General features: G+C 38.4%; 1 protein-coding gene across 1 annotated transcript in view; it reads left to right on the top strand.

Annotated features, from left to right (window-relative positions):
• ELAPOR2 (endosome-lysosome associated apoptosis and autophagy regulator family member 2) overlaps positions 1–12,565 on the top strand; it is a 196,938-nt gene that overhangs the window by 164,091 nt on the left and 20,282 nt on the right. The window contains exons 16-18 of the mRNA XM_036762173.1: positions 1,376–1,565; positions 4,600–4,696; positions 6,131–6,232. Of these exons, the coding sequence (XP_036618068.1) occupies positions 1,376–1,565; positions 4,600–4,696; positions 6,131–6,232 (389 nt within the window). The remainder of the gene's footprint in view (positions 1–1,375; positions 1,566–4,599; positions 4,697–6,130; positions 6,233–12,565) is intronic.

Below are 12,565 nucleotides of genomic sequence, written 5' to 3'. Positions count from 1 at the left end.
GACTTTGAAGGACATGACTGACTGATGAGATTGTCCTAGTCCTCAGGGAAATACGCTTTTCAATCAGATGACAGGACCCCACCTAACTAGGAGATCCAACTTCTGTTTAAATAGAATCTAGTCTAGGCCTGGGGGGGATGAGCCCCTGTCCTTGTACCCCTCCATTAGAGTTTAGGGTGATCCAGCTCATGAAGGAGGAAACCAACCAGAGTGGTCTGGATAGAGATGGATTCTCCTGTCCAGGTTGCTGAAAGTTGCTGAGTCTCACGATAAAGTTACATTCTTAGCAAGAAGACCTTAAGCCTTCTAGTCAAGCTTCTCATTAAATGTCCACCAATCAGAGTTGATTTTCACTTGACTGGGGCATTCCCTTTCAAAAAATATCTAAGGCTTTTAGGTTCTCCGTGTTTTTGCCTTTGCTTACCGAGAGAAACCACTGATTGTCAATTTATTGATTATTAGCCAGCCTAATGAATAAGTTGAATATTTATTACCCAGAAACTCCATCTCCTGGGGTTTTTCTCTTGTCACAGCATCTTCACTGAAAAGCCTAACAAATAATAATGATTAATAGGTATTTGTTGAAATGAATTGGATGTAAGTAAGCTCTATACATAAGCATGATAAAAAATAGTCATGCTTAACTTTTACATTTCTTGCTAGGAACCCTGGAGCAGAATTAAACTTCTGTAGGATCTCTCAGTATGTTTTATTATTGTCTTTTAAAGAGGCTTGTTTTGATTGCCAAAATATTTCTGCTGAGTGTCTTTGCTAAGGGTTTTTTGGGGGCGAAGGGTATGGGGTAAGGGTAGGACAATTTTAAGACATTTATTATGTTTAATTGAGTAGACAAACATCATAACTGAAATGAAAGCAAGTGAATGAATATTTTTGGTATCATGATGTTGGAAGAATACATGGTAATGGAATGACCAACTGCTTAGAATTCAGTCCTTCTGTGAGGATTTTTTGGAAACCTTTGAGTGACTGGCTGTAATTTGGTTTTACTCTTTCCTTCTTCAGTTTGACAAATTGCTTTTATGTTAAACTCAGGATAAGATTGAGGAGAAGAAGAATGAAATCTCTTCACTTTGCTCCCCCATAGCCTTCTGAAGCTTGATTCTCTCTTTAGATGCATTGTTTTTAGATTGTGTGTTTGAAGTTACTGACAATCACTATTTCTCTAGCATTACCCTTTATTCAGCAGGATTTTTCACTTGTGTCTATGTGGCTATGTCAGTGGGGTCTTGTATTGCTCCATTGATGCTTTCTTGGCCTCAAAAATATGTAGAAGTAAAAGGTGAGTGAATTTGAAATGTAGTTTTTCATTTTTCCTCCATCGAAGCCTATGTTTTCTCTCACTTTATTTTCTCAGGGGAAGAAGATGGCAATTTGTACTAACAATATAACAGATATTACTGTGAAGGAAATGGTAGCTGAGTCAGAAGATTACACCAATTTTGTAGGAGCGTTTATATGCCAGTCAACTATAATTCCATCTGAAAGCAAGGGCTTCCGAACAGCTTTGTCTTCACAGTCTATCAGCCTTGCAGATATATTTTTAGGTAGGTGTATATATGTATATTTGGTTCCATGAAAATTCAAAATTAGGAAAGCAGCATCACAGAAGTTAGGAGCAACACTACAAATGAGCAATGAACCCAATGATGGTAAAGCATTGCTTGTCTGGTTATAATATTTTGAGATTCATACGGCTATTTTTTTTCAACCAGTATGTGCCGTATGCATCCTGGCAAACAATTAATCTCAGCAGAGAAGTTTTTCAGAAGTCTCTCATTTACTGGCACTGATGTTTCAACCTAAAGGCTGAAACAGAAAAGAGGTATGCAAATCTCAATCAAGTTAGATACACCAGCTCCTTCCCTTAACTTTGTTACAACATTTCTCTGTTGAATCCTTCTTCATCATCATATTTTAAGCAGTGAGCAAGCATGTTTCACTCATCATTTTGAATTCAGTGATGTGGCAATGCAGTTAAGCGTAGTGTGGTTTTTAATTTTACACTGTATAGGTCACTGTATAAACTATAAAATGATAATTGTCTTTCCATTTCTTTGGTTTCTAATTTAAAATAAAATATTTGTAAGATTTTCAAACTCAGAGTACCAGCAAAGCTGTTAAGGAAAAAAAGTGTTTTCTGGGTAGGAAAAATATGTGTGTGTATATATGTATATATATATATATATATATATATATATATATATATATATAAATGTGCAGGTTATGGAATTAAAGATGTATTATGGGGTATATGTGTGTATATGTGTGTGCATAACAATCTCAAAATAATAGTACTGCCAACTCTCAGTTATATGTTGTGTAATGGGATAAGAGTACCATGAATAATTCAAGTCCACAGGTAAGATCAGTCCTTTATTTTAACCATGATTTTCTTTAGGGCAGGGATATTTCCTTTTATATTGTTCACAAATAGCAAAACTGATTGATGTGGTTTTCACCTATGCTCCAGCCCTGTAGTGAATATATGAAAAAGACACATTAAGGAAGGATAAGGGAAAACCAGGCACCAGACTACTTTGCCTATGGCTGAGTGGTGCATAACCGTACATTTCAGAAGCAGTATCAGTTACAGTCTCCTGTCTGGTCCTTTGACCTTAGTGTCTTGAGTGCTGAAATTTCTTACTGTTTGGACTTTGAAGCTGGGGCTCCCGGTCCTCTTTCTGGATCTATCATTTTCTTAGTTGGCACTTGATGCCTCTCCTGCGAGTTTGACAACGTATACCTTTCCTCTCCTTTTCTTTGCATCCATGTAAACCTTGTATCCATCTAGCACTGAGATTTCTTGAGAAACAAATGCCCTGAAGGTCTCTGAGAGCTCTTCAAGCTCAGTCAACAATATTTTATTGATGACTTTTTCATTTTGCAGAAAGAAATTTTCCCTTTTCTCTAGGGAGTGCTGACACAGAGACATAGGGAAAAGTAGTTAGAAAAAAAGAGTAATTATAAAAATAAGCTAAGGAAAGAGCTTGGTGATGCACTTGGATAGAATGCTGGGCCTAGAGTTAGGAAGACCTGAATTCAAAAATCTTTTTTATTATACTATGTTATAGAAAGGCTTGTTCCATAAATTACATGAAATAAAAATTAAAAATAGAAAAAAATTGGCTTCAGACACTTACTAGCTGTGTGACTTGGGCAAGTCACTTAACCCTGTTTGCCTTAGTTTCCTCATCTGTAAAATGAGCTGGAGAAGGAAATGGCAAACTATTCCAGTATCTTTGCCAAAAAAACCTCAAATGGGGTCATGGGAGTCAGACATTGAAATGACTGAACAACAACCTCAGTTCAGATCAGCCTTGCAATGGCATCTAGAAATCATCATCCCATGTGAATTATATTGGTTTTCACCACAGAGCGCTGAACTTGGAATTGTAGGACCTGGGTTCAAATACCTGTTCTGTTAAGTGTTAATTTGGAATGAGTCAGTTCAGCTTTCTGGGCCTTGGTTTCCTCTATAAAATGAGGAGGTTGGACTAAATGACCTCTAAAGTCTTCTCTGGCTCTAGATCTATGATGCTCTGACCTCTGTGAATTGCAGTACACTCTAAAGTAGCCAGCCTTAGTAGATGGAATCATTGGAGAGGAGCAGCTCAGGCTCCTTCTCTGGCTCTATGGGACTTGATTGGTTTCTTGTTCTTGCCTGAATCTTGCTGCTTCTTCAAGGTGAACTTGGTGGAATGCCACAGTCATGAAAGCTTATCTCTAATGGTTATTACTTGTGTGCCCTTAGGCAAATCACTTAATCCCCTTCCATCTCAGTTTCCTCCTCTGTAAAATGAAGGGGTTAGAGTAGATGTCCCTGCCAACTCTAGAGCCATGATCCTCTGATACTAACAAATAATAATAATAATTAGCACTTACATATAACTTTAAGGTTTACAAAGTGCTTTCTGCTTATTTGATACAACAACTCTACGAGGTAGGTGCTACCATTATCCTCATTTTACAGATAAGGAAACAGGCTGAGAGCCGTCAAGTGACTTGTTCACATAGTAAGTATGTAAGGCAATATTTGAACTTGGGTCTCCCAACTAAGGAAGACTAGATGCTATTCAAATGCATAGATACTTAATAAACCTGTATTGCTAATGTATTGTTAATGGAATGGGAAGATCTTTCATGTGACCTGCTTGAGTAACATGGAAGCCTGAGTCCCATGGAGCTTGTGGTGGGAGGAGCTTGCTGAAGGGGTGGAGCAGTGAGTTGGAGCTTGGAGAGAGAGAGGAGGCAGAGAGAGCAGAGCAGCTACCGTGAGTGAGAGAGGGAGGGAGTTTGTGGGGAAGCCTGGTGGAGGGAAGCCTTGGGGATGGCGGTGCCTCTTGCATTGATAATGTGTGTAGATTTCTTCATTGCTCTGAAGGATTTGGCTTTCTGCTGTTTGAACAAATGTTTTGGTTTTGTCTTCAATGAAGAGAGTCTGTTATATCTTGTGATTCAAACCTGGGAATACGCCAGCATATTCATCGCAGCCACTGTGGGTATCATGTTGGTGATATAAAACCTCATCTTTTAAAAAATATTCAATGGTTTCTTTCTTCTTTTTAAAAATTGATTTAGGGGTAACTGTTGAAAACACATTGTACAACATCAACGTGAAGGAAGATATGTTTCCATCTCCATTAAGGCAAATACCTGACGTACATTTCTTTTACAAGTAAGTGGAAACTGATCCTTCTTTGGTCATTTAGTTTTTTTGAATCTATTTAGGCAAAGGCACTTAGAGTCAGGGTTATCTTTTGCTTTTGAAACATGTTCTAAGTATATATTAGCAAGTATGGTGGCCATTGCAGGGAATAGGATTTGGTTAGAAAGTTTGACATCAGAAGCTCTTGGAAGCATGCCCTAGGGAGTCACCATGTTTGGAAGTATCCCTTCTTTGAAGTCCTATAAAATATATGGTCTAGATTTACAGAGGTGTCATACTTGGGAACACCTGCACATAGTATGTCAAATCAGTTTAAAATATAATTGGGAAATGTTTAACAAAACAAATAAAAATACAATACAACATACATAATGTTAATTTTTGGTTTTCTAAATTAACATGCAACCTGCAGGTATTTACTTCCTATTTGAATTTGACACTATTGGGCTAGAACAATTAATATAATACTTAATGTATGCTTATTTGGGCACAAGTTTTACTTCCTCAACAATACTATTAATAAGAAAGGAAGGCAGTGATTATTTCTTATATATCATTATGTCTCCCACAGTTTCTTGCCCATACAAGCTGTCTCAAAATTCAGAATGCAGTCTTTAATAATTTAAAATTGTGTCAAGACTTTCGGGACAACCTATATTTGGTGCTTGAAATATTTGTTGAATGAAGGAATGAACTGGTGAAGAGTCTGAATAATACATTATTTAGAAGACTGATAGCTTTATTACTTTTGAAAACATACAATATTATAAACTGGGCTAAGTATTGGGCAGTGAGGTGGTACAGTGGATAGAGCGCCAGCCCTAGAGTCAGGAGGACCTGAGTTCAAATCCAGCCTCAGACACTTACTAGCTATGTCCTCTTGGGCAAGTCACTTAACCTTGTTTGCCTCAGTTTCCTCATCTGTAAAATGAACTGGAGAAGGAAATAACAAAGTGCTCCACTATCTTTGCCAAGAAAACCCCAGATGGGGTCATGGAGAATAGGATGTGACAATTCAACAACAACAGTAATAATTGCAATATTGCCTAATAGAAGCTCTGCTTTAGTAAATATATAAGACTTATAATTAACATAATAAAGCATGAGCCTATATTGGAATAAAAGTTTTTGTGTCTGGTGAACACTTGTAAAGTGCTTGAAAATAGCCTTTTCTTGTAAGTCTTTTCTTTAACTATACCCATTGATTGAAATCTTGTTTTAGATAATAATTTGCGCAGGATTTTTTTTTTGCCATAGATGGTTTTAGAGTAAACTTTAGCCTAACCCTTGTAATAATCACATATTGCAAATTAGGGAAAAACTGAGTGAATGAGGTTCTGTAGTGCCTCAGTTGGTCTGGTCTGCAGGTGTGCAATTGTCAGCAATAGTTTGTGCTTTTTTATTAGTATCTGTTTGGTTACTTCTCATTTGACTTCACATTAGGTCCTCCACGGTGACAGCGTCCTGCGACAATGGGCGAGTGGCTGTTGTCACCATGAGATGCAATCTCAGCAAACCTGGCCAAGGTGTGATTTCAGTCCCCAGGTATTTATGTCTCTGTATGATCACTCTGTATTGATGTATGTTACAAGGCAGGTATCAGCTCCTTACTTCTCCCAGAGCCTTGGGTTCATTCTGAGCAGAAAGGGCAACAAATAAGAAAAAAAAACCTTGTAAATGAATGTGTTTATTTTCTAGAGCTTCTCCAAATGCTAAGTATGAAGAATAGGCTCTTGACACTAATTGGTCCCCACTTCCCCAAAGGCATTTTCTCATTCTGCTTCCCTCACCATGCTTATATTACAAGTTTCCCCATTAATTTAAGTCCAGAGGCTTCTCATGTTTATCTATTTATTATTAATGTTATTTTTCTTTTTCAAGACCAATGGACTGGCAATTGGGTTCTAGTCTTAGCTCTGCAGGCTTTTAAACGAAGCACTCAACCTTTTTGTCCCTCCCTTTCCTCATCTGTGAAATGAAGAGGGTTAGACTGAGTCTCTAAGGCTCTTTTCAATGCTAAAATTCCATGTTTCTTTTGTGTGTGTGTGGGTGTGTGTGGGTGTGTATCTGTGTACATACACACACATATATACATCTATCTTATATTTCTACTCTATCTCCATATCTATCTCCATGTTTCAATGCTAAAATTCCATGTTTCTTGTATCTATCTTATCTTTCTACTCTTTCTTTCTATTTATCTCCATGTTTCAATACTAATTCCATGTTTTTTGTGTATGTATCTCTGTCTATCTTATCTTTCTACTCTATCTATTTATCTAATCTTCCTACTCTATCTTCATGTTTTAATGCTAAAATTCCATGTATCTTGTGTATATATCTACATCTATTTTATCTATCTATCTATTTATCATATCTTTCCACTCTATCTCCATGTTTCAATGCTAAAATTCCATGTTTCTTTTGTGTGGGTGTGTGTGGGTGTGGGTGTGTGGGGGTGTATCTGTATACACACACACACACACACATATACATGTATCTTATCTTTCTACTCTATCTCCATATCTATCTCCATGTTTCAATGCTAAAATTCCATGTTTCTTGTATCTTTCTTATCTTTCTACTCATTCTTTCTATTTATCTCCATGTTTCAATACTAATTCCATGTTTTTTGTGTATGTCTCTCTGTCTATCTTATCTTTCTACTCTATTTATCTAATCTTTCTACTCTATCTTCATGTTTTAATGCTAGAATTCCATGTATCTTGTGTATATATCTACATCTATTTTATCTATCTATCATATCTTTCTACTCTATCTCCATGTTTCAATGCTAAAATTCCATGTTTCTTGAAGACTGAGTCACACCTATAGGAAATTTACACTACTGTTAATCTAAATTGTTTTAGACATCAGTCATTCAATAAGTATTTATTAAGACCTACTGTGTGCTAGACACTGTGTTAAGTTCTGGGGATTCAAAGAAAGACAAAAGACAGTCTCCATCTCTGAGGAGCTCACAATCTAATGGGGAGACAACATTCAAACAACTATGTAAAAAAAAACTACAATAAGATTACTGGTGAATAGTCAATAGAAGGAAGGCGCTAGAATTAGAGGGATCGGGAAAGGCTTTCTGTAGAATAAAGATTAAAATGTAATTCAAAAATTCTTAACAAAATATATTAAATTGTAATAAAGAATGTTATTGTTCTGTCATCTTTCAGTTGTGTCTGACTCTTCATGACCCTTTTTGGAGTTTTCTTGGCAGAGATACTGGAGTGGTTTGCCATTTCCTTCTCCAGCTCATTTTTACAGATGAGAAAACTGAGGCAAACAGGGTTAAGTGACTTGCCCAGGGTCACACAGCTAGTACATACCTGAGGCCAGATTTGAACTTGGGAAGATGAGCCTTTCTGGCTTCAGGCCCAGCACTCTATCCACTGAGAACACCTAATTGTCCATGATAGAGAATAGATGATGTTTACGTGTGGTTTTTTATAATACAATATGTGGCCCAAGGATCATGTTTAGTGGCCTCTATTTAGCATTTAGTGGCCTCTATTTCTACTTGAGTTTGACACCATTGCTTTAGAAGGTGGGATTTCCACAAACTAGACTGATTTAATGTGGTGCTGTGCTGATGGTGATGTTTTTCCTATTGGATAAAAAATAATTTGCTTCAGGTTCCTGGGCATTAGGGTGAAATAAATGATTTTAGGAGTGCAGCTTGGTGGTGCAGTGGAGAGAGTGCTGGGCCTAGAGTCAGGAAGACTAGTCAAATCTGGCCTTCAGGAATGCAGAGGTAAAGAATCAGTTTAAGCGAGACAACTCATGGCACAATCATGTTACAATGCTCGTCTCCACCCTCTCATCCTTGCTGTTTTATTTCTCCTTCCCTGGGTGTTCAGTCATTTTCAATTATTTGAGAATAATGACACCAGCTAAGTTTTAGTTAGTTTTGCAACACTTTTCCTTTCTTCAAAGTGACAGATTTGCTTTAAAAATTAAAGAAAATTTAGATTAATTTTGTTTTGAGAATTTTGTGACAGTCTTGGAGATGATTTGGGAAACCCTTCTGTGTTACAAAACCAGGCTCAGAAATCACTTGTCTATATATTTCTACTAGTATCAACTAAGTCATATTTTCTCTCCAAGTCAGAGTGGGAACTGCTAGAGAACATGGAGTGTCTTACTTTTTGTATTTTTGTCTCCAAGTACTTGGCATATAATGAGGGCTTAATGTATATTTTTACATTCATTCATTTATTCATCTAAGGGAAGCTGGCTTCCCTATACCAAAGACGAAACAGAGGGTACTGTAGGGCATTTGGGTTCTAGACATAGGGCCACTATTAAAAGCAATACTCTATGAAATTCCTGCAACAAAAGGCTGTGAGCTTAATCAGTCAATAAATATTAAGATCCTGCTGTGTCGGGCACTGGGTCATACAAAAACCAAAGTGATTTTATTCTCTGCCATCAAAGATCTTACAGAAAGCTTATGAGGTAGCTAGATGACAAAGTGGGTAAAGTGCTGGGCTTGAAATCAGACCTGAGTTAAAATTCAGCTGCACACATTTACTAGGTGTGTGCTCCTGGGCAAATCACCTAACTTCTGTCTAATGGATCTAATAGCAGCACCTACCTCCCAGAGTTGTCCAGGAACTCAGATGAGACAATATTTGTAAAACATATAGTAGTGCTTGGCACATAGTAATCACTCCATAAATGCTTGTGTCCATCCATTGTGCTGGGGTATACACCATATTCATAGATAAGTTATATATGCAAAACACAAAGTGATTTTGTTAGTGATGACAAGATGGGAGAACACTGAGGGAATCAAGAAAGGCTACATATGGAGGAGTGATTGGGCTGAGCCTTGGAAGGAGTTGGGGGTACGAAAGGGCAGGGATGAGCAGGGAAGTATCCTAGACATGGGTGATACAAAGGTACACAAACGGGATGTCATTTATGGTGAATACCAGGGTAGGCCAATTTGGCTGGAATGAACGGTTCCTCTTTAATGTTTCGCTGATGTTTCAGTTGTTGTAACTTTGAGCTTATACCATCATTACCTAGACTATATTGTTCTTTGAGTCAGATTCTGATTTCTAAAAGTCCTCTTAATGGAAGGGGGGGAGTCTTGCTGTCCCCAAAGGGATGATGTCCAGAAATAGACAAATTTTTTTGGTGCCAGTAGAAAGATAGGTTTGTCCTTTGTCCTTTAATGGCCTTCCCTCTCCACACTAATTACCCTGTCTGCCCTCCTGTTCTAGCCTGTAAAAGATTCTACTTCTCCTGGGGGAAAGGCCTAAATGTCAAAAAGAAAATTGGTGTCAATTTCAGCCCTTGGTAGGCTTTTCCCTGAGGCTACCTACTCTAAGACCACAAGAGGGAGCTCAGCCACCAGAATATAGTCAAAACTTGTTGGGAATCTGTTAGACTAAGTATCCTTTTCACAAAGCTCCTTCGCAGGCGGGAGTAAGCTTGAGATGTAGGAAGACTTTCCAGAAGTTTTTAATGTGTAAAAACAAACTATAGAATCATACTGGGTCACTTAAAATAAGGGATAATATGTAAAAAAGGAGACTAGGTTTACTGTTCTATTATTTTATTGACATGTTTTATCATGTAAATGTATCATTTAAGTATTGAAACAAAATTAAGCCATTAATAGGGCTCTGTTTTAGAACACAAAGACTTGCAAATTCATTAAGAAAAGCGGAATTAGGAAAACACAAAAATCATAAAATTGTAACAGTAGCCAGCATTTATATTGAGTTTTAAGGTTTGCAAAAGACTTTAGGTATATTTTCTTATTTGATAACCCATCAGTTGTAAAATGAATGAATTGAATGTCAATTACAAAGTGAATGAAAGTGTAACAAATACAAAACCAAAGTTAACCAGAGCATTAACAAACATTTATTCAATGCCTACTGTATTCTAGGTTCTGTGCTTGGCCCCAGGGATCTTAAGACAGTCTCTGCCTTCTTTGAGCTTATTATTTAATAGAAGGCAACCCAACTAGGGGAATCATGGTCAGAGACAGAGTTTTTGTCTGGGTAATCACAGGGACTGTGAGTGTAGCCTTGGACAGTAGAGTATCCCATACTTTTTAGTATCAGTGGTAACATTCCCCTGACTATTGTTCCCAGAGCAAGAGAAGAGGTAGAAAGGGGGACAGGGTGGGTAGGCAAGATGTCTATAGTCCCAAATGTCTTGGTAAATGTTGGTATTCAATATGAAGCATGGTATGGGGCAGGGTGGGGGAGGGGGCAGGGCGATAATGGGTTAGATGATTTTTCTCTCATTCACCCACAGCTCAGCCCCAGGGAATGATGGTGATTATAACAGCTACAACAGTAATTAAAGCATTTTAAGGCTGGAAAAGTACCTTACCTACATTGTATCACTTTATCTTCAACAACTCTGTGATACCATCCCCATTTTATAGATGGGAAGGCACTTGGGAGCATACTATGGGAGCATAATTGGGAGCACACTATGAGGCATAGAGTGGTTAAATGACTTGCCTAGGGCCACCTTGCTAGTGTCTGAGGCCATATGTATTTTGTCACCTAGTTGCCAAAGCTGAAGCATTAACTCCCCTTGAGTTTGTGTGTATAGAAGGGTGGGGAATGGGCATGCTTTCTGGAAGTTTTGGTCCATAGGTTTACAATCTTCCTGGTGGGGAGATGGGAAAGAATTCGAGAAAAGCTTATTTCCTAAAACATGATAATATGACTCACATATTACCTACAACACCGGTATAGTTAGGGACAATGGATGAAGCACTGGACTTGGAGCAGGCCTCATATACTTACTACCTGTGTGACCCTGGGCAAGTCAGTTAACCTCTTTTTGCCTCAGTTTCCCCAACCATAAAATGAGAATGATTGCACCTATTCACAGAGGCAGGAACAATGAGATGATATTTTGTTGTGAGGACCAAATAGTATAATTGCAGAACACTTAGCACGGTGCCTGACACATAGTGAACGGTTTATAAATGCTGTTTTCTCCCTTCTTCACTTATAATCACCAGGTTCTCTCTTGGAGGAATGTGACTTGCATAAATGGGAAGGACCGGGTAGCGAGAGCCAAGTATAGATTGATATTGAGTCTGGACCCCAGGCCTCTGGAACTAGTACTAGGTTTCAGCTTAATGATTGCAGTTGGGGACACCGGGAAGGCTTTGGCTCCCAAGAATGGTTATGACTTGACTTTTGTCCAAAAGTACTACATTGGGTCAGAAAGGGAGGCCAAGGCTTTCAAGGACATAGCAGAAGAGCAGTGGGTAGAAAGGGCCAGGTAATTGTGTTTGTCCTTTGTTCTCAAAGAGGACCATGATATCAGGGAGATAATGCCATTACTTGCAGTTTACTTTGATTTAAGTGAGGGAGGGCTGTACAAGGTCACCAGCCTCACTTTCTCCTCCAGAGCCATTTGGGTCTTGTGGCCAGATATTCATCAGGATGACTGGAGGTGGCCCAGGATGCAGTGGGAGACCGTGGCCTTTTTAGGCTAAGGTCTTTTCAGGTTCTCACTTTGAGTGAAGCAATGCCCATTCAGTGAATAAGCCTCTTTAAGAAGTGCGTCAAGGGATGGCCCCTTTAATAAAAAAAAAATCAAACTAGGAGGGGAAGACCCTCAGGTTTTCTAGCCAGAAGAGAAAGTTACTATTTACATTGATTCTGAGCCAGAAGGGCCCAAAAAAAAAAATAGCCATTAAGTGGTGCTTGGCCCGGACTTGTTGGGTTTTTTTTTTTGAGGGGGGAAAGCAGGCAATTGGGGTTAAGTGACTTGCCCAAGGTCATGCAGCTAGTAAGTATGTCGAGTGTCTGAGGCCAGATTTGAACTGAGGCCCTTCTGACTCCAGCCCGTGCTCTACTCACTGAACCACCTATC

The sequence above is a fragment of the Trichosurus vulpecula genome, chromosome 5 (assembly GCF_011100635.1).
Source record: "Trichosurus vulpecula isolate mTriVul1 chromosome 5, mTriVul1.pri, whole genome shotgun sequence".
In the NCBI taxonomy this organism is placed as follows: domain Eukaryota; kingdom Metazoa; phylum Chordata; class Mammalia; order Diprotodontia; family Phalangeridae; genus Trichosurus; species Trichosurus vulpecula.
Note: the sequence above shows the minus strand (reverse complement) of the source record. Positions and strands in the feature narration are given on the sequence as shown.